This window comes from Cervus elaphus, chromosome 3 (assembly GCF_910594005.1).
Source record: "Cervus elaphus chromosome 3, mCerEla1.1, whole genome shotgun sequence".
NCBI lineage: Eukaryota > Metazoa > Chordata > Mammalia > Artiodactyla > Cervidae > Cervus > Cervus elaphus.
In genome coordinates, this window is record NC_057817.1 from 29,545,358 (window position 1) to 29,571,817 (window position 26,460).

General features: G+C 55.3%; 2 protein-coding genes across 3 annotated transcripts in view; both read right to left on the bottom strand.

Annotated features, from left to right (window-relative positions):
• LOC122682197 (tubulin alpha-1C chain-like) overlaps positions 1–26,460 on the bottom strand; it is a 1,110,822-nt gene that overhangs the window by 377,264 nt on the left and 707,098 nt on the right. The window lies entirely within an intron of this gene.
• Positions 551–26,195, bottom strand: ASIC1 (acid sensing ion channel subunit 1). Of its 2 annotated transcripts, XM_043884944.1 has the most exons (12): positions 25,568–26,195; positions 24,290–24,666; positions 23,492–23,687; positions 6,168–6,318; positions 5,437–5,564; positions 4,990–5,140; positions 4,414–4,470; positions 3,812–3,965; positions 3,312–3,403; positions 3,040–3,119; positions 2,847–2,951; positions 551–2,690 (listed from the first exon to the last, which is right to left on the bottom strand). In XM_043884944.1, exons 2-12 carry the CDS (start codon positions 24,649–24,651, stop codon positions 2,586–2,588), a joined length of 1,581 nt encoding a protein of 526 aa, XP_043740879.1. In that variant the 5' UTR covers positions 24,652–24,666; positions 25,568–26,195; the 3' UTR covers positions 551–2,585. The 2 variants fall into 2 exon arrangements, with proteins under 2 accessions (XP_043740879.1, XP_043740889.1); XM_043884954.1 differs by lacking the exons at positions 23,492–23,687; positions 24,290–24,666; positions 25,568–26,195 and adding an exon at positions 8,900–9,652.

Here is a 26,460-nt window from a genome sequence, read left to right on the forward strand (position 1 = left end):
TTTTTCCTTTCCTTCTCTTCCGGCTCTAAGCCCAGCACACTGAAGAGAACGCACTGTTTATTCCACTTTACAAACAGACGAGGTGAACTCAATAAATAACTTGGTGAAGTCAACCAAGTTAGCAGTAAAGTCGAAACCTAGAATCCAGATCTTCCGGTTCATAGTCCGGGGCTCATTCCCTAAAGCGCCTCAATAACTACAGGAACTTCAACCCAACTTTCCCCCTGACCTTTAACCTAAACTGCTACCAGATTTTAGGTTTATCACGAAGTGTGGCCCTTCCTCCTCGCCAAAGAATCCTTTCTGCTAGGACTTCTTTTGGGGATCTTTGTTGCCTTTGACCTCTTCCTCTTTCCCTGCCCAGTGGTTCAAACCATTCCTGGTTTGATGATGGTCAGCCTGTCCCATCCCAGGAGGACCAGAGTACCCCTGCTCCCGCCTCCTCACTCCTCCCCTGATTGTGTGGCCCCAAGCCAAGCTCAGCTCTAGGCACTTAGTAGCAAGGCCTAAATACTAATCAGATAAGAGATGAACGACACTGAAGAGGAGATGGTTAAAACCCAGTTTATTAGACCAGAGGCATGCGTCACCCATAGCCCTGCCTGCTGTTCCCATCCACTGCACACCCTTTGGCCTTGCTCCTGCTTCCCTCTGGAGAGATCTGATCTCTAAGGAACTCCTGGGAACCAAGAGTTGCCGAAGATCCTATGGCCTCTCCAGCTCCAGGCCAATGCACAGATGACCTGCCACAGGTCTTGTTCTGGGGTTGGAGGCCGAGAGGCAGCTGGGCAGAGAAGGCCTGGGAAGGGGCAGGGCTCTGGCCTGGGAGGAATGCCTGGTGGAGGGGGGATGGCAGGTCCTCTACCTCGCTGGTTTCTCATTAAGGGAGGAAAGGAGGAACAGAATACCAGAGCTTTCAACGTCCCCTCTAGGCCTGTCTCTTTCGTCCCACTATCAAACGGTACCTCACCAGAAACTATAAGGGGTGGGCTTGGGTATTAGGTGAGCAAAGAGGCCTGGGCATCCAGAAGGAGGCAAAGGCCACTGACTGAAGACCTCAGCCTCTGCGGGTCCACACCCTGCTGCTTCCGCTGCACAGTCATCAGCTCACAGCTCCCTCAGTCTCTGCCACCCTTGGCTTAGTGCACAGAGCAGATCTCCATCCCATGGGTGGGGGCTCTCACTGTAGCAACCCCTTCCCTGGGGAGGCCACAGTCAGCCAGGCAAAGGACAGTAGGGTGGGTGGAGCAGGGGAGGGAATTTTAAGGCTGCAGGGAAGGCGAAGGAAACCCAGGCTGGGGGGACAGGGTGAGGCCAGAAAGAGGCAGAGCTTGTAATTCACAGCTTCCTTTATGTCGCCACCGAGACAGTGCGAAGGTTACAATGCGCGTGTCGTCTCCTTGTGCTTCTTAGAGGGATGTGTGTACACAGTACAGACACCAGGGGAGAGTCCAACTCTTTATACAGGCGAAGGCATTCAGAGACCAGGGAAGGGGTGGAAACACAGAAGGGGAACTTGTAGAAGGGGTGGAGAGGGTTGTTTTTAGAGACACAAGGGGATGAAATAGAGACAGAGTCAGGGAAAGTATATACAGAGATATAGCAATATAGAGTCTGTATCGTATAGAAATAGAAAATGCAGATGAAGTTGTTGAGAGAAGCAAATGTTTCAGAAGAGGACTTGGGAGAATTCCATAAGAAAATTTATGGATGTGGCCCTCTGCAGGGGCCTGGGGGAGAGGGACCAGTGAGGTTAGGCACCAGTGCCCGGCTCCCTGAGCTGGAAGGCAACCAGCTGGATCTCTTATGGGATGGCAGAGGAGGGCTGCCTCTTGGCATTTCTCTCCAGCAGCTCTGGGGTTGGGGGGTGAACTTGCAGGTATCAGGATGTGGCCTACAGCACCAGGGCCACATCGTGTCCCAGCTCCACTTCTTCAGGGGATCCTCCACCCCCACCTTCCTAGAGACTTCACAGGTTACTAGGTGGTGGGGGGAGAACAGACACGACTAGGGTTCCTGCCTGGAGACTTGGGGTTGGGGGGGGTCACTGGGCTCAGAGGGTCTCTTAAGGCTGGGGAAGCCCCCCCCTAGTAGCCCTCCCCTTCAAGGTACATTCTCTGGTTTGGGGCCAAACTCCAGACCCCGAGGATCCCCTCCGCCCCCCATTGGAAGGGGGCTTTGGTGACTGGTGGCAGCAAAATGTAGGTGGACACTCAGATGACAGACAGCCGGACAGACAGAATTCAGGCTGGGAGCTGTGGGAGGCAGCATGGAGCAGAGAGGGGCAGCCTGAGGTCACTTGCCCCAATCTCTCTTTTTAGTTTCTGTTTTAGATTAGTTTTGTTAAAAAAAAAAAAAAAAAAAAAAACAGAAAGAAAGAAAAGGAAAGGGATGGAGGCGGGGAGAGGACTCTGTAGTTCGAGACTCCTTCCTCACCACATTCAAGAGGAAAGGACCGCCCAGGAGTGGGGGGATGCCTTGGGAGAGGGGAGTGAGTCCCCAGGGCAGATATGGGGGGCAGCTGGGGGCCCCTTTGCTCTCCTAGCCCTCCCCATCTAGGCCTTTGGTACAGTGGCCTTCGGGGCTCAGCAGGTAAAGTCCTCAAAAGTGCCTCGGGCCGGATGGTGAGGTAGGATGTTGGCCGCATACGTCATCCCGGCAGGATGGCCCCGGAGGCTCTCGCACGGGTTCTGGGGAAGGGCACAGGACAGGGACCGGTTATCGGAAGGGCCACAGGTGCCCCCGAGGCGTGGGGGAGGCAAAGGAGAAGAGGTGGCAAGGGGGGTGGGCCTGGGGTGGTCGGGGAAGGGATGGGGCTGGAGGGCGCGCCTCTCTCGCTCCCTCACGTGTCTTTTGACGTCATCCAGGCTGAGGGCCACGCCCTTGTCCGCGCTGCTCCTTTTGGCCTCCTTCTGGCACTTCCCTCTTCTGCACAGCTTGTGTTTTATGACCTGGGACGGAAGTGGGGCGGCGGGTGGGTGGGCAGTCTGGAACCCCGCCCCTCCCATGGCCCCGCCCCAGCACCCCACCCCCACTCACCTCATAGGCGTAGTCAAAGAGTTCCAGCACAGTGAGGATGCTGGCCCCGATGAACAGCCCCATTTGGCCTCCAATGTCACCTGCAGGGGGCCCACAGGGAGGTCAGTGGAGTCAGGACACAGTGGGAGCGGCGGAGCTCACTGGGACAGGAGAAGGCCCCTGGGGCCGGGGAGGAGGCCTTGTGGGACAGAGGCGAGCAGCCCGCTTCAGGTGGTAGGGTGTCACACCATGCCCGTGTCATGGGAAGGGGACAGGTGCTACCAGCAGCTCACCCAGGAGCCCTGCAATCTCATAGGCCTTCTTCTGCTCGATGGTCTCATAGTTGAGGACTTCAAAGAAAATGTCCAGCACCAGGATGTTTTCCCTGCAGAGGGGGTGGGAGAGGAGACCTCGGTTCAAGTTGCATTTCTGTCCCCTACTAGCTGGGTGACCTCAGCAAGCTATCCTCACCGAATCTCAGTCTCCGTGTCTATAAAACTAGATGTGATGTGGCTACCTGCCTGCCTTTTAGAGGTGTTGTGAGGATTAAATATGATGGGGTAATTGAAAAGTCGCTCCACACACCGGCAACTGTGAGGTGATCCCAGTTACAGCCATGAGGATGAAGAGAGAGGAGGAATGAGAAAGGGGTGCCTCCTTAACGTGTTCTGACTTGATCTTCCCTCCATGCGCATCTGAGACTCTTTGGTGGCCTTCCCTATGTTTTCAGTTTCCTCCTGTCTGCCGACCCCAACAGGGCCCGTCCCTTACCCTTCACAGCCAGAGCCCTTACCCTATGTACTGCTCAGACTTGTTGAACTTCTTGGCCAAGTATTTGGCTGATGCTTTGCTGGGGATCTTGACCATGGACAGCTCCTTGCCATAGCGGGTCAGGTTGCAGGGCATTTCACACACACAGTACTCCTGGTCCTTCTCCACCAGAAAGTCTGTGCCAGCCAGGTGAGAGGTGCCAGTTGAGTGGTGCCCTTCTGCTAGCACCTTCCCAACACCCACAGCCTGGCTCTGCCCAAAGGAAGCCTGAGCCCCCTTCTCTTTTTCTGACTTGTCCTTCATTACAGCCCTGTGCCCAGCGGCTCCCCGTGGATATTTCTTAATCCCCATCTCTCCTTCTCTCAGGGCCCTCCGGGGTCAATCAGCTGAGGTAGCTGATGAGAGCAGGTGAGGGCCACCCGTCCCAGGTGACTCCTGTTCATTTTTCACAGGGCCTCTAGAGATGCTGTGCCCAGCCTTGCCAGAGTCGGGCACAGGAGGGTGCACGCAAAGCCTGATCCAGGAGTTATTAGAAGCTTCTGAGAGCTTGCTCTGAAACCCCTATGCAGACAGCCGGCAGCACCTCCTTCCCTCCCCTGACTTCCTTGGGCCAGGGGCACTCACCCAGAGCAGGATCTGCACACTCCTTGTACTGCTCTGGAGTGCAGTATGGGGCGTCCCCTGGAGAGGAGAAAAGACAGCGGTACAGGATGGAGGTGAAAGGGGTCTTGTGACTGGTGGTAGCAGAGGCCTAAATGCTGGAAGCTGGGAGAGGGTGGGAGGGTAGGAATAGTCGGTGCCTAGTCTGTACTGGCAGAGAAGGCAATGGCAACCCACTCCAGTACTCTTGCCTGGAAAATCCCATGGACGGAGGAGCCTGGCAGGCTGCTGACTATGGAGTCGCACAGAATCGGACATGACTGAAGTGACTTAGCAGCAGCAGCAGCAGTCTGTACTGGAGGTGACCCACCCTATAGTCCATCTCTCCTGGACCCTTCTCACCAATCCCTATGGGTCCAGCCAGGAACTGAGGTCAGGGAGGCAAGAACCATACGGGATAGACTGGTGCTGGAACTGGGGTGAGGAGAAGCCAGTTGGTCTTGCTTGCATGTTGGCAGGAGGTTGACGTGCACGGGGAGCTGGTGCAGGGCGCTGTGGGCTGGGGGGCCTGGGACTGAGTTTGGAAATCTGGGGCCTGACCTGGCATGTGTACCATGCGGCAGTTACAGTTCTCCACCAGGTAGCGTGTCTCACAGTCGATGCGGCAGGCCGTAATGCTGTAGGAGTCGAAGAAATCCAAGTCCATGGTAACAGCTTTGCAGGTGCCCCAGGGCGGGGGCAGGTAGATGAGCTGCTGGGAGAGCCGGGGAGCTGGGGGGTGTGGGGACTTCTCCCCGAGTCACCTTGATGGACTCCTCTGACACGATGCAGAACTCAGGAGTCCTGCCCCCTCTCCCTCTGCAGTCTCTGAGGGTCTCAGAGTTTATGGAGCATCCCACTCATTAGACCATTCATGCTCCTGACCAGTCAGATGGCTACCCAGACTCTAACTCACCTGTCCTTCCCATTATTGATTGCCCACCACTCCACCTCTATCTTGAGCCCCCAGGCCCCACCCTTGGGACTAGCTTCCTGTGGCCCTCTCACCCGCTGCTCTTGGCAGGCCACAAAGGTCTGGAACCCTGGGGCTACGCCAAAGCCCAGCTGGTCGATGAAGGGAGGTTCATCCTGACTGTGGATCTGCACTTTGATGCCTGCTTCGAAGGACGTCTCATCTATGGGAATGAGAGGGGTGTGTGTTGGGAGGGCTTCTTCTTCCTCCCTAACCTTCTGCAGAGCTGGGGGCCTCCTCCCTCTCTTGAGACGACCACAATGAGACTAGGGGAGGATAGTCAGTCCAAGGAGCCCTGGCCCTTCCCCAGTCTCCTTCTGGATTCACCAGCCCCATGCTGCCCTGGTGACCCCTGCATCCTACACACTTCTTCTCTTACTTGGCTTCCGTTATGTATCTCATTGTTTCAGATTATTTCTCACTGTCTCAGAGGCTCTCCATTGCTCCCCCTCCTTTTCTCCCTTCTCCCCCATATCTCTCTGTCCCAAGGCCCCTGAGACCAGACAGACGGCAGGCAGCCCAAGAAGAGACAGAGTTATTTATAGAGTGAGTGGCGGCCACGGGTGGAAAGCGATGGCTGGTTACCTTGGAGAGTAACTGAGCCAGGAAAGGGGAGCCAGGGAAATGTGAGTGTGGCCGTCAGGTAGAGTGGGAGCTGGAGATGCTGGGAGGAAGGGAAGAGAGCCCACGCCCTGCCTCAGAGCCCCTGCCAGAGGCTGAGGCCTGGAGCCACAGGGAGGGGGCTCCCCTGAGAGAGGCGACATACCAGTTTCCCCCCACACGGGCAGGTACTCGTCCTGCTGAATGTCCAGCATGATCTCCAGCCCGTTGCCCGTTCCACCCTTCATGGTCTTCAGCCGCGGGCGCCCATCTCGGCCAGAGTTGAACGTGTAGCACTTTCCATACCGCGTGAAGACCTGGCAGGGGCAGAGTGGAGAGCCTGAGAGTCCTGCCGATACCCTCTGCCCACCAGGGACTGTCTCCGGACCCTCCAGCTGGTGGAGTCTCAGCCCTTCAGGAATGACCCCTCCTGAGCAGCCCATTCCCCATCTGTCCTCCTTCCCACCCCCTCCATCCTTCTCTGGCTAGCTGAGTGCCCTGGAAGGCCGATCCCCACAGGGTGCACTGCCTGTGAACCTTTGCCATCCAGACTGGCTTCAGGTTGGGTTCTACCTATGAGAGGTATCAGTGAGGGATCAGAGGATGGGAGGAGGGAGCTGCTGCATGACGCATGCTCAGTCGTGTCTGACTCTTTGCCACCCCATGGACTGTAGTCTACCAGGACAGGAGGGAAAGACCAGGCCATTTATCTGCGAGGGTTCTGAAGGTGGCTTAGACCCTTCTGGACTACAAATCCTGCCGGGGAGGGGGAGGGGGCTCCCTGCCTAGCACTGTTGCCTCTTTGTGTTCCTTTAGCTTGACTCTGACAATTTCCCACTATTTCTGGTGCCTCAGGCCCCCTCATTGTTTTTCTTTACTCTCCTGCAGCTCTGTAAACAGTCCCTTTGTTAGTCTTTTCAACTAAACCATCCAAGGGGTGACCGTTTTCCTGCAGGGCCCCTGCATATATAGCTCCATCATCTGACCTCATCCCTGCCACACCTCTGGTCCCTCCTGGGGCCTTCTCCCCAGGCCCAGGGCCTTCTGAGACAAATCTTCTCTTCTAGATTTCACCCCAGGAATTTGAAGCCCTGCTCTGCCTGAGACCACGCTAAGCATGCTCCTTTCCTCTGCCATTAGCCCCTCATGTCCATCATTGTCCCCTTATCACCAGAATTATCCAGGACCTGGCATATTCGCTAATGCTGGTGCAGAATAGTGAGGGCTGCAGAAGAGATCTCAGGCCTGGGGGCAGGACCCCCCCACCACCACCACCACTCCATGCCACAGAGCAGCCCCTACTGCAGCTCTGATTACACAGCCACAGAGAGAAAAACGAACCAGTTCTTTATAGCCCTTTCCCCACAGCTTCCCAGAATGCCCCCAAGTTCTCACACGTGAGGCGAGCGTGCTTTTACTCCTGTGAGATGGTGACAGAGCCCACAAAGCAAGTCACAAGGTGAGTGCAAGACACAGCCCAGAGAAAGAGAGACAGTGTCAGGCTGGACTGGGGTGGTGAGGGGGTGCGGGTTGCTAGGCAGTAGAGTCTTTGCCCTCTTCCTAGAACAGCCTCCTCCTCTCCCCTCTGGAAAAAAACAAAACAAAACAAGAGCCCTCCCCCATTTTGTGGGTGAGGTCCAGAGATGAGGGAGAGAACTCCTAATCCCCCAGCCCCACTACCAGGCTTTGTGGCATTGAGCCACAGAGTCCAGGCTGGACACACACCCCTACGTACCCTCCCCCCAGGGATGTGAGGAACTCCTGGTGGCTGAGATGGGCTGGGAGCTGCAACCCTAGCGCTGGCTTCGAGGGCTGTGCTGAGGACCAGTGGACTCTGCTGCCACCTGGTGGTTCTGCATGGGAAGTGCCTCCTCTACCCTTAGATCTCACCCAGAAACCAGGTTGACCCCTTCCTTGGCTCACGTTCCTCTAACTCCCTGCCTGTCTGAGGTCCAGAGCCCGAAACCTCCAGGTCCCTGTCTGTCTATTCAGTCCACGATGCACCGACACGACGGCACCCACCGACCCCCGCACTAGGGAAGAGGTGGGGGGCTGAGAGATGGGTGTATGGGGAGGAGAGGCCTGGCATCCGGCACTTGTAGGGGACAGGAGGGCACCTGTCAGGCCAGATGAAACTGGAAGCTGAGCTGGGGAAGAAGATGGGGTGTCACTTGGCCCCTCACCAGGGAAGGCCCTAGACACTCCTAGGCTTCCCCTGGGAATCGGGCCCCTGGCCACTTTGAACTGGAAGGGGAAAGGGGAGGATTTGGAGGAGACCTGTTATTCACCCTCAGACACACGTGCACACACACACGCATACATACAGGCATGCGCGCACACACACATGCACACGTGGTAGGAGGAGCACAGGAAGACCACGTGAGGATGCTGCTGACAGGGGGGTGCTGGGGTGGAGGGGGTACCTCTACCCCTCTGCCTCCCTTCCACACCCTTCTCCTGCACCTCCAGAGGTGCAGCTCCAGTCCCAGCTCCAGTCCCAGCTGGGAACTGGTCCCAGCTCCAGTCCGGGGGTGGCAGTCAAAATCGTTAAGGCCAAACATAGGCACCAGCCACCCGATCGAAGGCTGACCTCAGTGAGAGTCAGGTCCTGTGATCCCGGCTGGACCACAGGGAGGTTTGGGAAAGGGCTGGACATGCTGGAGGCTTTGGGGCAGCAACTAGTTACCAGCTGTGTGTTCAGGATTCTAACAGGGAGGGCAGTCCTGGCACAGCCCTGGAAATAGAGCCCAGCTGCAGACCCTGGGGCTCCCGGGTGAGGGCTCTCTGAGGCATCTCACAGAAGGTGGGTGGCCCGGGAGGAGGGGCAGGACGGTCACCAGCATGGTCGCCACGCTCACAGTCAGCGCGAACCTGGCAGACACTGTAGGCTCCACTCACCACCGAGAAGTTGTGAGGGCCACAGGGCCCCCCGCAGTAGGAGCAGTAGAGCAGCATGTCTTCCAGCCGGTGACAGGAGCGATTGTAGAAGCGGTGCAGGTTAAAGGGCTCCCCCGAGAAGGCCTCGGGCCCTGGGGGTGCGAGCGGCACCCCCGGGTCGTCGCTTTCGTCCAGCCCCAGCATGGGGGCCAGGTACAGCAGGTCGGGGTAGCTGAGCTGGGACAGCCTCACGGCATTGGTGTTGCAGAGGGTGACCGCCGGGAAGGCCAGCTCCGTGGTGGCCACTTCGTCTAGCAGAGTCACATGTGGGTAGCTGAGGTAATAGGCAACTCGATCCCCTACCTGGCACAGGAAGGCGCCCAGTGCCAGGACAAAGGCCACTGCCCACAGGGCCTGCCGCGGCCCAGGACCCCCCTCCACGAAGATGTGGTTGGCGCCGTGGAGGGTACAGCGGTTGGCGAAGGCCACCAGGTCCATCGGTGAGTCCCCCGCTCTGGCCTCCTTCCTCTCTGCCTCCTTTTCCTTCTCTTCTTCCGCCTCTTCTGAGCCTGAGCTGTCCCGCTGTTGGCGCTGACGGGGACCCCATACATCTCCCAAGGGCCCAGGGGCCTCCTCTCCAGAGGAGAATGACACGGAGCAGAAGATCTGGATGGGCATCTTCTCCAGGGGCTTCCTGGCCCCGGGAGGTTGGTGAGAGAGTGGGGACAGGGCTGTGGCCCTAGGCAGGGTCCTCCAGTCCCCTGACCTGGTCTCTGCCGCCCGGCTGGCCGTCCCCCGTCTCGCCAGGGCCTCTGTGGCAGCGTGGCTGAGGTGGGGCGGGGCGTGGAGAGAAGGACCAGCCTGCCCTGCCAGGGAGGGCGGGTGTCTGAGCCCATGAATAATTGATGGCAGTGGGAAAGGGAGGCTGATGGAGGGGAGCAGGGCTGGAGCCCCTTTCCGGTCGCCAGCTCCAGCAGGACTGACAGGGTCAAGGACAGAGTGGAAACCCTGGAGAAGCCCTGGGGCTCCTGGTACCCACCTCTCCAGGTGAGATGAGACCTAGCAGAGTCCTCGCTCTGCTCTCCCTGCCATGACTTCAGCCAGCAACAGTCTCTGCCCCTCCCCCAAGACACACACATCCCCTCAGGCTCCCTCTCACCCTCCAGACATCCCTCAGCCTTGTCACCCTCAGCCTCACCTGATCTGGCCTTTCCTCTGAGTTATGTGAGCCCCCATACTCAGTCGGTACCTCTAATTAAGCTCCCCCTGATTTATAATCTCCCCAATTAACTAATTTATCCCCCACTTCTCCCCATACACTCGTACACCCCAGGTCCCCTCTAATTTTCCCCCTCTCAGCTCCCTTCTCACCACTGAGCTGACCACAGTTTACCATCGGTTACTCCCTGAACCCCTAATCACTCCCTCCGCTTCCAGTCCCTTCTAGCCATCCTTGACACCATGGATCCTCCCCTCCCTCCCCTGACCCCTGCTCTGCTTCAGTCAGCATCCCCCCCAACACACACATTGAGCTGCACTCCCTGCTGTGGCTTGGGGGGCAGCCCAGGTTCCATTAGCAGAGGTCTCTCACTGACCACAGACTCATTTATGGCTATTTCCCGGCACTGGGGGGAGGGACCCTGTCTCTTGAAGCTGAAAAGCTTCCTGGCAGATCACCACTCCCCCTCCCAGCTTGCTCACCCCCAACAGTCCAGGAGAGCAGTTTCAGGACTTCCCTTCTGTGACACTGACACAGGGTCTTGGGTCAGGTAGAGAGTGCTGGGAACCAGCCTGGGGTACCCCCAAATCCTCAGCCTCACATCTCTGATGCTCCTCTTGCTCTCAACTCATTAGTCCCCACTCCCAGGCCCCTGGCCCCTCAAAGTGCTCTGATTACTCAGGGCCACTGGTTGAGGAACTTGAGCCACCAGCCAAGTCTCCAGGGCCTAGAAGGTGACCTGAGGGGAGGAGAGGGGGAGGGAGGGGAAATGAATTAACCCTTCCTCCGCAGGGCCAGAGGAGGGACAGTGGGGGTCAGGCAAGTCTACTTGGGCCTTTCTAGTCCGTAACCATCCCACAGCCCCAGGCTCCTTCCCCTCCTTTTCCTCCTTGCCCCTCTCTGCTCCCATATATCTGTCCTCCTCTAGCTGTATGTAGAGACCCTAGAGTGTCAAGGATGGGAGGCAGGGTGCTAGCTTCCAGCAGAACTGACCGATGTGGGACCTGTGGCCTCAACTTTGCTGCCAGGGACACAGAGGCCCCAGAAGAAGAGCAGCCTTGGAGATCTGGTCCCTCTCCTTAAGCCACTGCCCTCAGACTGGCCACCTCCCCTTTCCCCTAAACAAATGCCTCCCAGCTGGTCTCCCTCACTCCCCGCCTCCCTGCAGTTTCTCCCCACCTTTAGTCCACGCTATGTAATTCTGACCATTCTTCTGCTTTAAGACCTTCTCTCACTCCCCAGGGCCTCCTGGTAAAATTCAACCCCCCACCCCTGAACCCCTACCCCACACCCCGAAACCTACAAGACCTTGGCAATTTATCCTCCAGCCTCACCTCCCCACCCTACCCAGACCGGCAACCAGCGTCCAGCCACCATGTCCTCTTTCATTCCACAGACACACTAGGCTCATCCACAGTATCATGCCTTCCCTGGACTCTCTGGAAACTTTCTACTCATTTTTCAAGACCCTACTCACATGCTACCTCCTCCGAGAAGCCTCCCCTGATTCCAGGGCATAGTGAGTACCTACTCAGAACAGAACTGAAGGGAAGTTCAAGTCCCTTCGGGCATGCACAGTCATCAGTAGCTCCTTAAGGAAAGGGGCCGTGAGAATGAAAGAGCAGGACCCAGGGGCCACGTGGAGAAACAGGAAAGAAAAGACCAGGAACACCCAGGCCAAGCAGAGCTAAGTCACTGTAGAGATGAGGCGAGACCTCCCGCATTTAGCTGTCGTGCTCAGGCTTCTCCCGAATGAATTTATGGGTTCTTTTTCTGTTTCCTGTCCCATGTGCGTTTTCTTCCCGCTTACCAGACCTCAGCTCTTGGAGTCCTTTGTGCGTGCCCAGGATGCCGTTTTTTTCAGAGGTGAGTTCCAGACGGGGTGGGGGTGGGCCAGCCTAAATTGAGGCTTGGGCGGGGGAAGCTGCAGGTGCCCTTGCGCCCCAGGCCCACTAGAGGGCATCATTCCCCTCCTGCAGCCTCCCTGGAAGAGGAAGTAGATTGGACTTCCAGAGGGAAGAAACTGAGGCAGGGAAGTTCCCTGCGCTGGGCCTCCCCAGAGAGCAGGGGAAGCAGCTTCTGATAGCAGAACATCTGCTGTGGCTGGACACTTCTTCCCCCACTCAGACACAAAGACCCACACCTGCACCTGCACTCAGCCCTCTTGTGGACAAGGAACACACACACACACACACACACACACACCAACTGCTCTTCCTCCCTCCTCCATCCTCTAACATTCTCTCCTCCTCATCTTGTTCCAGTAGGTAGATAATCCACATTTGTCACAGTAACAGGGAGATGAGGAAAGGATTAAGCCGAACACACAGACTCCCCCGCCAGCATACACAGGGGGCCCCAGGAGAAGTGCCCAAGCAGCACACACTCTGGGAACAACACTCAATTCTGCACCCTCCATCCAAAGACAAAACTCCTCCCCATATGACTGCCTTCCCAGGACCTCTCTCAAGCCAAGCGTGGCCACCCAGGGCTCTCTGACTTTCTCTACATCTCTTTCTGAACTCCACCCACCCCTCACATCTATGGAAATATTTCCTGCTTTTCAGTTGATGCCTCAGGGGGTTCATATATATAATGCAGCAAAATAAGCAAGTTTGAGTAATTTCTCCCCATTTGATAAATGGGGAAACTGAGGCACAATGACCCATTCAAGTCTCATGGAGAGCAAGCAGTGGGCTTGACACTGTAAGTAGGTCATTCCTCACTAAATCCCTTCCTTCTCCATTTTTGCATTTACTCATCAACTCTTTCTTGAGTGTTCATGTGCTGAGCACTATGGGAACAAGATAAAGGACTGGGCCCTTATGGAGCTTATCATCTAGTAGGGGAGACAGTTTTTTTTTTAATTGCAAAAATAAATACTTCATTGCAAACTATGATAGGTGCTATGAAAAAAATAATATGGTTCCATGGAAGTGAATGACAGGGGAATCTGACCCAGACTAGAAATTGAGGAAGATTTCTCTATGAAAGTGATGTTTGGACTGAAATCAAAAGATTAAGGAGGATGACTTCCCTAGTGGTCCAGTGGTTAAGAATCCACCTTGTAATGCAGGAGACAGGGGCTTGATCTCTGGTTGGGGAACTAAGATCTCACATGCCACAGAGCAACTATGCCTACGCGCCTCAACTACTGAGTCTGCATGCCACAACTAGAGAATCCACACGCCACATGAAAGGTCCCAAATGCCGCAACTAAGACCCAACACAGCCAGGTAAATACTTACAGAATAAGGAGGAGTAATTAGGTAAAGGTCTGCTATGTATGTGTTGGTGGGGGTGGGGGTGAAATTCCAGAGCACAGAGTCACTGCAAAGTCCCGAGAGGAGAAAGCTGAGAGGAGGAGGATGTAGCCAGAGAGCAGACAGGACCGGACTCCTCAGGGCCTTGAAGGCAGGGTAAGGATTCTGGTCCCATTTCCCCATGGAAGGATTTCAAGCAATCAGAGCAGTGTTTTAAAGAGACCACTCTGGAAGAGCCTGAGGGGTTCTACAAGTTCTGTTAGGAAATCATTGGAGCAGTCTAGGTGAGACATGGAGCCATGGGGTGGCCTCGAACACGGGGATGCAGTGGAGATGTTCAGGAGGCATCTCTAGGAGACCTGGTTAGGGAGGAGAGGGAGATGGAGTGCCTGGGATGGTTTCTAGTTTGCATAAGTGGGTGAATGGCTCACTAGATCAGCAACACAAGTACAGGACAAGTTTGGGAGCTAAGATGATGAATTTGGCTTTGCATATGCTGGGTTCTTGGAGCCTTGGGGAGATCCAAGTGGAGATGTTAAGTGAAAAATTGGCCACTGGAGCTGATGCTAAGAGGAGAGAGCTGGGCTGAGACATACATTTGGCAGTTGTCAGTGTGTACATGGTAATTGAAGTCACGAGTGAAGATGAGACCGCTCAGGAATAGAATATAAAGTTTTTTAGAAAAGACAGAAAAATGGCCTGATTTGGTCGTATCCATTCAAGCTAAACAGAATCTTAACTTCTGATTTAACCACAGCTCCTAGTCACTGTGCATGCATGCTCAGTCACTTCAGTTGTGTCTCTGCAACCCTATGGGCTGTGTAGCCCGCCAGGCTTCTCAGTCCATGGGATTCCCCAGGCAAGAAGACCGGAGTGGGTTGCCATGTCCCTTTCCAGGGAAACTTCTCAACCCAGGGATCGAACCCGAGTCTCCTGTACTGCAAGCAGATTCTTTACTGACTGAGCCTCCAGGGAAGCCCTCCTAGTCACATACCCAAGAGAAATGAGTGCATATGGCAACCTAAAGACATGAACAGCATGTTGACAGTAAATTTATGTATAATAGCCAAAAACTAGTAACAACTCACAAGTCTAGCAAGAGTAGAATGGATAAATTTTATGCTATTTACATAATGAGGTACTACACAGCATTGAAAAAGAACTATATATTAATTCAGAGACTGAATCTTCCAGACATAGTCATGAGCAAAAGAAGAACAACACAAACATGTATGTATTGCATTAAGGTTACATGGTCTAGGAAGTTCAAGAACTGGGGAAACCATCACAGTATTGTAAAGTAATTATCCTCTAATTAAAAAAAAAAGAACTGGTGAACCTTACCTCTACTGACAGGAGCCAGAACAGTGGTTAACTCTTGTGGGGTAGGATTGACTAGGAAAGGGTCTGAAGGAACTTTCTGGGACTCTAGACATGTTTTACAATTTTATATCAATATAAGTACACACTGATGTAATATATAAAATATTACATAAATACACCAGTGTAAAAATATACGAATGAAAAATTCATCAAGCTGTACCATTAAATCACGATTTAGAAGAGGAAAGCTTCGGATTGAGACTTGGGTAGTGCCAACATTTAATGGCCAAGTGGAAGAGAATGAACTGGCAAAGACGCAGGAGTACTGAGACAAAGCAGGGGAATCAAGAGAATACAGTTATCAGGCAATAGAGTCATGTGAAAGAGAGGTTGTGGGGGACTCCCCTGGTGGTTCATTGTTAAGAATCTGCCTTCCAATGCAGGGGATGAGGGTTTGATCCCTGGTTGGGGAAATACTGGGCTTCCCTGATAGCTCAGTTGGTAAAGAATCTAGCTGCAATACAGGAGACCCTGGTTCAATTCCTGGGTTGGGAAGATCCCCTGGAGAAGGGAAAAGCTACCCACTCCAGTATTCTGGCCTGGAGAATTCTATGGACTGTACTCACAAAGAGTCGGCCCCAACTAAGTGACTTTCACTTTCACTTTTGGGGAAATACTAAGCCTGCTTGCCACAACTAGAGAGAAACCCCCATGGACTGCAACTAGAGGAAGCCAGCAGACCTCCATGAAGAGTCTATATGCCACAATGAAGCCCCAAGACAGCCAAAAATAGTAACAGTAAGTAAATAAAGCAAACCTGCTTTAAAAAAAATAAAGGTGGTGGTAAACCATTTTGAATGATTCTTGAGACATCAAGGATAAAAAAATGGTTGTGCATTTTGGACACATGAAGGTCACTAGTGGCCTCAGCGAGAACCATTTTGGTGGAGTGCTGAGGATAGGGGAAGAAAGCAGCCTGAGTGGATCAGAGAGTGAGATCAAGATGAGAAAATGGAGATAGTGGGATCTATTCATCAATTTTAAGGATATTGTCTGTGAAAGAAAGCAGAGAGAGACTGTGGGAGCTGGGGGGTGGGGAGTAGAGTTGAGAGATCTTTTGTTTTGTTTTGTTTTTATTTTAACCTAAAGCCTGGTACATAGTAAGTGCTCAATAAATATTAGCTGTCATTATAGCTATACATTTAAGACGGAAGAACCTCAAGTATGCTTCACTATCAACGGGGAGGTTCCACTGGAGAGGGAGAGACTGACTATAAAGGAGGGAGAGGCAGGATCTTCAAGGTAAAATTCCCACAAAAGTCGAAGGAGATCAGATGGTAAGAATAGGTTGAGATTTCAGCTTAGATAAGATGGATGTTCCCCTCCTGGGGCAGGAACCCAGAGAAGCAGAGAGATCTTGTCTGAGGCTTCTGTCTTCCCTGCGAAGCAGGAGGCGAGGTCATCTACTGAGAGTGAGAGCAAGGCTAGGAAGGGTGGTGCTTTGAGAAGCATGGAGAAATTTACAGACATCACGGGGAGAGCAAGGTGACCAGGAAAACACAGTGGGGTTGCCAGGGCAGCACTGCAGGCCCATATAAGGATGTTGATCATGAACACAATGTGATTCTGAGCCTGCCTGTCATGTGACTTCCTCTGGTAGAGAGTGGCTGAGGAAGCCAGTAGTGGGTCCCTCTAAGGCTGAGCTGTGTATGCTATGCTAAATTGCTTCAGCGGTGTCGGACTCTGCAACTCCATGGACTGTAGCCTGTCAGGCTCCTCTGTCCATGGGATTCTCCAGGCAAGAATACTGGAGTGGGTCGCCATGCCCTCCTCCAGGGGATCTTCCTGACCCAGGGATCAAACCCATGTGCCCTGCATTGGCAGGCAGATTCTTTACCACTAGGGCCCTGGGAAGCCCCCTCTAAGGTTGGGACTTGGTCAAATGGTGCAACGAAGAAGCAGGAGTCACAAGACAGTGCAGTCACCCTCAGGCTGGGGATCTTCCCTTTCACATCCTTTTCTTTCTTCTTCCTGTCTCACCCCGTCTCTTTACAGATGGGGAGCTGGGCACCCTCTTCCACTACACACATCCCCACTCCTGTGGTCACCCACAAAGAATCAGGCATAGAAGACCTGAAGTCAAGCTTATGCTCTGGCATTTACTGGCTCTGTGGCCTCATGCAGGTCATGTAACATTTCTGGACCTCAGTTTCCTCATCTTTCAAATGAAGATATTAACATCTTCCTGCCTCCCAGAATTATAAGGATCACAGGATTTAAACGGAAATTGTAAACTGCAAAGTGCGAATGAAAGGATTAATTTTGCTGGTATGTGCTCTGCATGGGGCCGAGGTTCACGGGCACACGCGCTCTCTCCTGCGGCCACATGAGGTGAGCCGCGTGTGTCCCCATGCACATCCATCCCTGCCCATATCACACCCTAATCCACATCCACACACTCGCACTCTCAGACATACATAGAGAGGCGCACATGGGTTCTCGTACACCTCGGGCACATGTGCGGTGTGTGGTGAGGAAGCCTGAGCTGGCTGCTGTCCAGGGTCAAGGCCACTGCAGCATTTTCTCTCCCCAGGAATGTTCCCAACCAGGCACAAAAGAGCCAACATACCAGAGACACTCAATACTCAGCCGCACAGCCCAGCCTCCCAGGCTTCGAGGACTGTTGGCCACATGGAGGGGACAGACGAGAGGAGCGGGAAAGGGTTATCTTTCCAAGAAATCACAGGAGCTCAGAAAAGACACAGCTTGCCCTCCCTCTCCTTCAGGAGTGGCGTTGGAGAGCCTGGGGTGAGTGTCTCTGTCCTTAGAGTTTCTTAAGGGAACCTCCCCTCAAGGTGACTGAAACTACACTGCAGTTTCATGTTCATTTCAAAATTTTCCACAAAGAAGATGTCTGATGCATATATCTGGGAAACGTACTGCACATTCATTCCACCCGTGGGCCAGCAGGGGCTAGCCAGCGAGTCCCAGAAGCTGAAGGAGAAGCTGCCCCCTGGCAAATTTAAAAATCCATTCAGAGCCCCCTTGGCTCACAGGAAATTGAGAAACGAAGCCAGATGAAACTATGCCCAAAAGAGATCCCAGGAGCGCCAGTGCCCAGCTGCACCCTCCACCCAAACCAAGCATCCTTCTTCGAGCTGTCTTCTTCCCTGCTTTGCCTCCCAGAACCCCTCGCCAGAGTTCTGACCCTAAGGGTCTCAGCCGGAGGGCACAGACCCCTGGAGCCACTTCAGACGGACAGTGAGGGACAGCTCCTGCCTCCGGAGCCTGACCAAAGACAAGGACCCTTGAGGGAGAGAACTAGACTGGTCATCAGCGGGAGGAGGCTGGGGTGGGGAGACATCATACTTTCCGTAGAACTGGAGTTTCGGAATAGCTGAGCTGGGCTGGGGAGATTGGAAGGACCCCACCCAGATGATGAGGGGCCTCTCATGCCTGGCACGTGATTCTCTGCTCTGAAACCCTTAGGCTTCCCTTAGCACCCCCCTGCCCTCCGTGCCTCCTGGGGAGGCGGCACGCGGCTCTAAGCTCCCTGAGGGCAGGGACACCGGCTGCCTGCTCACCTCTGCCCCCTGGTGCCCAGCACGGGGCTTGGCACCTCTAAGGGGCTCAGAGGGTCACAGGAAGGAATTCAGCAAAGCTTGACTCTCCCAACTCCAGCCCTTGTGCCTACCATCCAGTCTCCCTCACCATCCCCAGGAATTCAGATTGCCTTCCACGAAGTTGAAGAATGCTCCGAGCCACCTCCAGAGTTTGCCAGCAGAGACATGCGCACCTCTCAGCGGGCCTCCCCTTTGCTTCCTGGACGCACATTAGGTGCCAAGGCGGCCCTGCCTTGGAGGTAGCTCTCCGCTTGCTGGGGCAGAAGAAAGTCCAAGGCTTGAAAGCGGCTCCTCCACACCCCTCCATGTCCGGCTCTGCCCCAAGAGGCACTTACTTACATCAACTCCCTATTACTTTAGCCAACAGCCAGAGATCAATTAACTTAGAGTAACCTCTTAGCTGACAGCAGTCTGGGAGAGGGGCGGAGTCAGAAACAGCAAGGGATGGGGGAGGAGGAGAGGGAGGAGGTGAGAGAGGAAACTGAGTCACCCAAGGGTTATATGTGTGTGTGTGTGATGAGAGAGACCCCAATGCAGGGTCCCCTGGATTTTTGCAATAGGCTCTATTCAGTCGCCTCCCCTCCAACCTCAGACACTTCTGAGAGCGGGAGGGAGAGATGGGAAGGGTAAGGCTGAAGGAGGCACCCAAGAACGCCCGAGGGAGGGGTGCCCCTTCCCCAAAGCTAACCCCCGCCCGCCAGCTCCTCCTGTCCCTCCGAAATCCCTGCATGCTCCCCCATCTGCCCCCACTTCCCTCAACAGACAAAGACCACCAGGCTTCTGGACACCGTAGCCCAATGACCCTCCTTTCTCTCCCTGAGAGTAGCAGTCTGAGCAGCCCCCCACCAGCAGACCCTCCACTCCCTGCCCAGCTGGAGGGAACCGACCCAGGGAGTGAAGTCAGGCCCTCCCCAGGGACCCAAGGTCTGAGCTGCTGTGGGGTCGTGTGGAGTGAGGGGTGTCAGTGAACTGGCAGAGCCAGCCCTGGAGATAAGGAAGCTCTCATTGCTAGTCCTGGCTCTCCCTGGGACCGACCACGCCTGACTTTGCTCGCTTTAAGATGACCTCTGCCACCACGCTCTGGGGCCCAGGATCGCCCCTGTCATATCAGCATCTCACCTCCCCTAGGTGCTCCAGAAGCTCCCTGTCCAGGTCCAGAGCCTTGGGGGGATTTATTTGTCCACCTCCTCACTCTACCTCTCCTCTGAGAGGCTTCTGCCGCCACTCCAGGGTCCCCCAGGGATTCTTGTCCCCCATCCCTTGTCTCCAATTCCACCCCCTCCTGACAGAAGACTATCCCCCCTGCACACCCACCCCGGGATTTCCATTCTCTGCCCTCCCCTTCCATCTCTTGCAGGGTTCAGAGATGAATTCCCACTTCTCTCTCCCCCAGGCAAAGGCTCTGGGTCTCAGCTGGAGAAGGGGGGTGGCATAGGGCACGCTAGGCCACCATCTGCCAGCCCCCTCCCCTTGGAACTGTTCAGCATTCCAGCCTCATCGGCGCTCCCACTGCCAGGGACAGATAAGATGCAGCTGGAGGCCGACACCAGCTGCGACTGTTTTCGCTCCCCCCTGGCCCCCTCCCAGACCCCAGCAGACAGCTGCGCCCCCAGCCCCTCCGTGGAACCCCTGCCCTGCCTTGGCCTGGCTGGCCTCAAAGTGGGGTGGGTGAGCGGAGTCTCAGACCCTGTTGCCCTGGCAACCAACACCCCATCAAGAAGGAGAAGAGGAGGCCAGGGAAGAGGGGGCCTGTGGGTCGGTTTTTGGTAGCTCAGGAGAAAGCTATTGAGGTCAACCCAACCGGGCTGCTCTGGGGAGCTCTTCCCCATGGGCCTCTGCCTTTTCAGTCCCCAAAGGTTTCCAAACCAGCCTCTCCCAGATTTAGCCCAGGTTCCCCTCACTCTCCTGAGCTGACTCTGCCACCACTGGGGGATAGACCTGGCCACGCCACTTCTTCGATCACCAGGTCATCCCCTGAGGTTGAGCAGGATTCAGAAGCAGATCTGGGGAAAACGCTTGTGATGGCAGACCCCACCGGGGAGCTGGTGGACCAGAGGATGCCCTTCCTATGCCCCCTGCACCATCCTCCAGAATCAAGGGTCCTGTTGTTGGATGAAGGTTGCCCTTGGAACCTGCGAAAGAGTTCAGATGTGTCCACACATGCTCTATTTTGCAAACACGTTGAGCTGGCCTTGGATGCCTGGTTAAGAACCTCTATTCTCAAGGCAGCAAAAGATGCCAGGATGGTCTCCCTAAGCTCTGATCTGACAGACAGATGTTTTCTGTCAGTGCTTCATCTGTCCAGGGGCTGGATACATGCGTCTTGGCCTAGCAGAGACCAGCAAGGATGGAGAGGCAGATGTTAATTAAGAAGGAAGAAGGTGGGGTATCAGGTTTGAGTGTTTGTGCCCCTTAGGGCCAGAGAGCTGGAGGAGAATGCCAGCACCCTTCTCCACTAGATGTCAAACGTGGACTCACAACCAGATTCCCATGTGTAGGGACTTCCCTTTGGGCAGAGTAGAAAGGGACTGCAGAGGTCAACCTGAGAGGGTAGAAGGAAGGTCTGAGAAGTTTGGATACAGCTAGATTCAGGGTCAGGTCTTTCACATGGGCTTAGAAACAGCAAAAACCTAATCTTCCCTCACAACCCAGGACCAAGAAGTGCCAGTGTTGGGGCTATGGGATTCTAGCCAGGTATCTCTCCCCAGGAAGAGGAAGAACTTTCATTGCTCTGGAACTCTGTGGACCAATCATATCTCCATCTGATTGTGTAGGGCTGTCCCCTCAGACAACATGGACCAATCACATTTCAGTATCTCAATTTCCATGAAAAAAATATATCTTAGCATCACCACTTGGAATCTTCCTGGACATAAAGGACAAATGAAGCCTCAACTGTATACTTTCTATGACCTAATTGTAACCCCACTTTTTCCTTAGCACCTTCCCAGGTCGAGCCAACGAATCCCTGTCCTTATCCAAACACTACAAACCATTCGATCTAATGGGTTTTCTCTTTTTTTTTTAATTTTTTTTATTTTTTTTGGCTGTGTGGCATGTGGTATCTTAGTTCCCCAACCAGGGACCGAACCTGCACCCCCCCACCAGTGGAAGTGTGGAGTCCTAACCACTGGACCACTACAGAAGTTCCCTCTTTTTTTTTTAAATTAATTTATTTTAATTAGAGGCTAATTACTTTACAATATTGTAGTGGTTTTTTGCCATACATCAACATGAATCAGCCACGGGTACATATGTGTTCCCCATCCAGAACCCCCTCCCACGTCCCTCCCCATCCCATCCCCCAGGGTCATCCCTCTGTCTCTCTTGATGGTCCCTTTTGCTTGTGTTGGATATGCTGCAAAGGAGGAGGGCTCTGGCTCTCATTTCCACCTTCATCTACAGTTCCACTACCCTTGGAAATACAGTTGGCAAGTCTGGGAGCCCTTTGGTCTTGGGCTCTGGGGAATCGAGCACTCACCTGCTTTGAGGAAGAAAAAGTGGGAAGGAACTGGTTCTTGCATCACACTAGGCTCCCTATGAGCTTGGCTCAGCAAGGACTGTGGTCATGTAAACTTTGTCCAGCAGGATTGACAAAGGCCCATGAAACTGGTCTCAGGGCAAGGCTTACAAGAGGGGAGTCTTGTATACAACTTCAGAGGAAAAAACAAGCATGACCATGGTTCTAACCTTTCTACACAAATGCAGTTCATGCTCCCCTAACGCTAGGAAGGAAGCAAGCAAGTATGGGAGAAAATGGGCAGGGAGAAAAGGGGAGGATCTGAGAGTGGAGAACTAGGGGCAGGTATTGAGAGAAAACTGGAGAAGGCACTGGCAACCCACCCCAGAATTCTTGCCTGGGAAATCCCATGGACAGAAGAGCCTGGCGGGGCTACAGTCCGTGGGGTCGCAAAGAGTCAGACACGACTGAGTGGCTAACACACATACACAGAGAGAGAAAAGGAGTCCTAAGGAGACTGGGCTTTCAAGAGCAATGGCCAGAATTGGAAGTAAACATGGTGATTCCAGGGTCAGCAATGTTACTGCAAAGAGCACACTGCATTAGGACTGAATGAGGCACGGGTTCTAATCCTAAGTCTCACTAACCAGCTCCGTGAGCTGGGTGACTCATTCCACCTCTCTGTCTCAGCTTATGCACTCGTTCAATAGAGATAAATATGGCTATTCATCCAGGGGATTGAAGGAGAGCCTAGAGAGTGTTCGGAAGAGTTCCAGGCTTCATCCTCACATTTGGTACTCTTATTCACACAAGGCTCCAGTTCCTCTGGTCACTTTCCATACTCTGCCTGGTTTTAACCCTCCAGCAACCTGTATGACTTACTCACAATCACCTGGCACATGAGATGCCAGTCAGTTCCCCTACCCGTCTCCATAGGGGTGCTGGCTTTGAGGCAGCCCCATCTGTGGCGGTGGGCGGGGGTATGAGTATTTGTGGGGCATCTCTACTTCAAGAAGCAAAGGGAATCTCCAGTTCAGCCATGCTATGAGCCCCAAATCATCTCTCCTTCCTCAGACCCTGACTATGGGCTGGCAAGGGGGGAACCCAACCAGACACTCTGTGTGTGTGTGTGTGTGTGTGTGTGTGTGTGTGTGTGGTGGCCAGGGGCAAGGGTGGCACAGAGAGAATTACCTGTCCAATTTTTTAAAAGAAAGCTTCCCTTACTTCCCATGTTTCATTCTGCAGCTCAGACTTTAACTCAAACCACCTGAGGATTTTGTTAAACTGCAGATTCTGACTCAGTAGGTCTGAGAAATGGGGTGGCAAAGTCCTACCTTTTGTTCAAGCTCAGAGGTAGTGGTCCTTGGACCTCATTTTGAGTAACAAGGCTGCAGCTTACCCACTGCCACCTCCAGCTCTGACACCTGTGACCCAGAAGGTAAGCTTGATGGGGTGGGGGGCTCTGCTAGGCTGCGTGTGTGTGTGTGCGCATACACACACACACACATCTATGCACTGCAGGCTCTCTCTCCTGCCATCACAGACATAAGGCTGAGGCTCTCACTAACAGCAAATGCCCCCCCTGAACTAAACAAAGTCCCCCTTCTGCCAGAAGTGAACCCTAGGAACATACAACACCCACCCCAGAGGCCCTCTGGCTCCTAGTCTCCTCCTCCTCAGGGGTCCAGCTGACTCACGCCCCCGCCAGCCAGGGGACTCACTCACCACCTTGAAGTCCTCGGCGCTGCAGACCTCCCCCCGGAAGTGGCAGGAAAGCAGCATGTCTCGGATGTCGTGCCCTGCGCGGTCGTAGAACTCGCGCATGTTGAAGGGCTTGGGCTTGAAGCTGCGAAAGTTGGCCTTGTCCTGCAGTATCTCCAGCTGCTTCTCATCTGCCATCTGCGTGTCTGGTATCTCATACCTGGAGCCCAGGGGTGAGCAGTGCATGGATTGGCAGGATCTTCAGTTCCTGCCTCCATTCTGCCTCCAGTGTCCCATGGCCAACTCTGGGGGGAGGGCAGCATCCAGCCCTGGGCAGAGGCCCAAAAGAAGAGCTGGGCGTGTCTAGAGGATCGGCCCCCTGGGGTCTGAGAAGACAGAGGATCTGCACTGGCTGCCCAGGGGTCGGGCATCTGAGCACAGGGTTAAAGGTGGTTGGGCAGAGACCTCAAGGCAGGAACTATGGCTTTCATAGCATGGTTTCTACCCTTTAAAGACAGTATGCCCAGATTTCCCAAGAGAGGAGAAAATTGAGACATAGTAGCAAAAGGGTGGGCAGAGGTCATTCCAGAGAGTATGACCATGTCACACAGCTCAGGCTGGATAAGGGCGGAGCTGTTTTGAACCACACTGGGATCAGAGATTGGGTGCCCTTAACTGGGTGCTTGGCAGTACCCCAATTCCTTTGCTGTGAGTGGCAGGTTTGGGAGGCTGGAGGGCAGGGCTGTCTAGGCTGTATGGTGGGCTAGAGAGGAAGCACCCTGATGGGGTGTCTGGGAGTGGGGATGGGTGGGAGCCCCCCACCTGTTGTTGAGCAGGGCCAGCAGCTCCCCGGCATGGTACAGGTCATTCTTGGAGACTTGGCTAAAGCGGAACTCGTTGAGGTTGCACAGCGTGACGGCAGGGAAGGTGAGCTGGGAGGCAGCCACCTCGTCGAGCTTGGTGACGTGGTGGTAGTGGAAGTAGTACTGCACACGCTCGGTGCACACACACAGCAGTACAGCCAGGGAACCCAGGAAGCAGAGGGCCCAGAGCGCCCGCTTCAGAGACAGCCGCTCGTAGGAGAAGATGTGGGCCAGGCCGTGCAGGGTGGAGCTGCTGGCGAAGGCCTGGATGCTCACCGGCTGGAGGCCACCCACCTCCTCCTCCTCAGCCTTCAGTTCCATCCTGGCCGAGGGGATCTGGGGGCAGAAGGGAGGGGAGTCAGTCACTGCCCTGGGTTGAGAGTACACATGGCGTCCCTCCAACTGGGTCCATCCGGAGTCCCCACCTCCAGAGGTCACTGCCTCTGGGGGCAGAAGACTTCTCTGGTGGGCAAGCCCAAAGGTGGCTGCCCTGAAGACTTCTCTGGTGGGCAAGCCCAAAGGTGGCTGCCCCGTGGACACCCTACCAGAAGAAGGTTCCTGCCAATGCAGGGACGTGGGGGTCAGTTTAGGCCAAAAGAATGCCCTCCCAGGGAAGCCTCCTGGGCCAGGGGAGACCCCAGATGTGGTCATCCGAAGACGAGAGGGAAGTCCCCATATTTTCACAGGCAGGCACAGGAGTTCCCTCCAGATGCGGGGTCACTCTGGGACAGGAATGTCCACCCCATCCAGGAGATGGAAACTCCCCCAAATGGGCTGAACCCGGCCTCAGGAGTTCCTGGTCAAGAGTGTCCCCAGGACTGGGTTTTCACCCCCGACCCCGACCCCACGAGCTAAACCTGGGTCAGAAACCCCCAGGGAGGCAGAGAGGGGCCCAGCCTGTATCCACACCTGCAGGCGTCTCCAGTTCTCAGAACGGCGCAGGCTGTATGTGTGCATGTTTGGGGTGGGGGGTGGGGGGTAGAGGGCAGCCCGAGGTGGCTGCACAGAAATGGGGGGGGCGCGGTTCCCTATGACAGCGAGCTGTCCCCGCCCCGGACGCAACCCCCCCCCACCCCAGTCTAGCTTCTCGACGCAGCCAGATGCCCTGCTCGGCCCCCGCCCCCCTCCCCAGCCACTGAGGCGCCCCAGAAGCTGGGGAAAGCGACAGGGGAGGAAAGTCCCGGCTTCCGGGCGCTGGGGAGTCCCGCAGCCAAAGGCGGGGGAATCGGAGACCCACCTGAGGGGGCTTCGGGAACCCGGCAGCCGGCGGCGGGTCCTGGGGCGCGGGGCCGGACGCGGGCTCAGCGCCGAGCCGCGGAGGGGCTCATGGCCCGGAGCGGGAGCCGGCGGCCGCCGCGGCACGCCGCGCAGAGCCCTGCAGGGAGCGGCCCGCCCGGCCCGGCTCGGCTCGGCTCCGTCTGCCCGCCCGCCGCGCGCGCTCCCTCGCTCGCCTCGGCTCGGTCCGCCTAGGCTCGGCGCGGTGCGCGGTGCTCTCAGCCCCGGGATCTGCAGGGATCCATCGTCCGGCCGGGAGGCGGCGGGAGGGGAGGCGGCGGGGGAGGGGAGAGGGTGCGCGTGCGCGCCTACGAGTGTCTGCGAGGGTGTCTCTGGGCCGGTGTGTGCGCGGGGACCCCGGACCGCGGAGCGGGATCGAGGGTTCCCCCCGTTGCCTCGCCCCCTCCTCCTGGCCGCGCTCGGCGGCGCTGCCTCCCTCGGGTCCCGGAGCCGTCTCCCTGCTTGCGAGGCCCTGTGGCTTGTGTCTGACTGTGGTGTGTGTGTGTGTGTGTGTGTGTGTGTATGAGTGCGCGCGCGCGCACTGGAGGGAAGGTGTCTGCCCCCAGCGTCCCCCTCCCCGCGCTGTCTCCTTCGGATCGATGCTCCTGCCTCTTGCTGCTGCTTCCTCTGGTGGCACACAAGCGCGTGCGCGCGCGCGCGCGTACACACACACACACACACACACACACACACACACGCAAGCTCCGAGTCACACTTGACTGATTCAAGCACTTGCCCGTGTGGAGACATAGACACATATACAGACCAGAGTCACATTACGCCACTCACAGCTACATGCACCCCCCACAGACACCCACACACCCCAGAGGCCTGGCCCACAGAGCAGGAACTCAT

Excerpts from the sequence above, each read along its gene's own strand:
- ASIC1 (XM_043884954.1), bottom strand. The coding sequence starts at position 9,556 with ATGCCCATCCAGATCTTCTGCTCCGTGTCATTCTCCTCTGGAGAGGAG. Across the intron at positions 6,319-8,899 it reads GCCCTCACAACTTCTCGGTG|GTCTTCACGCGGTATGGAAA; the intron begins GTGAGTGGAGCC and ends TGCCCCTGCCAG. Across the intron at positions 2,952-3,039 it reads TCTTTGACTACGCCTATGAG|GTCATAAAACACAAGCTGTG; the intron begins GTGAGTGGGGGT and ends CTTCCGTCCCAG.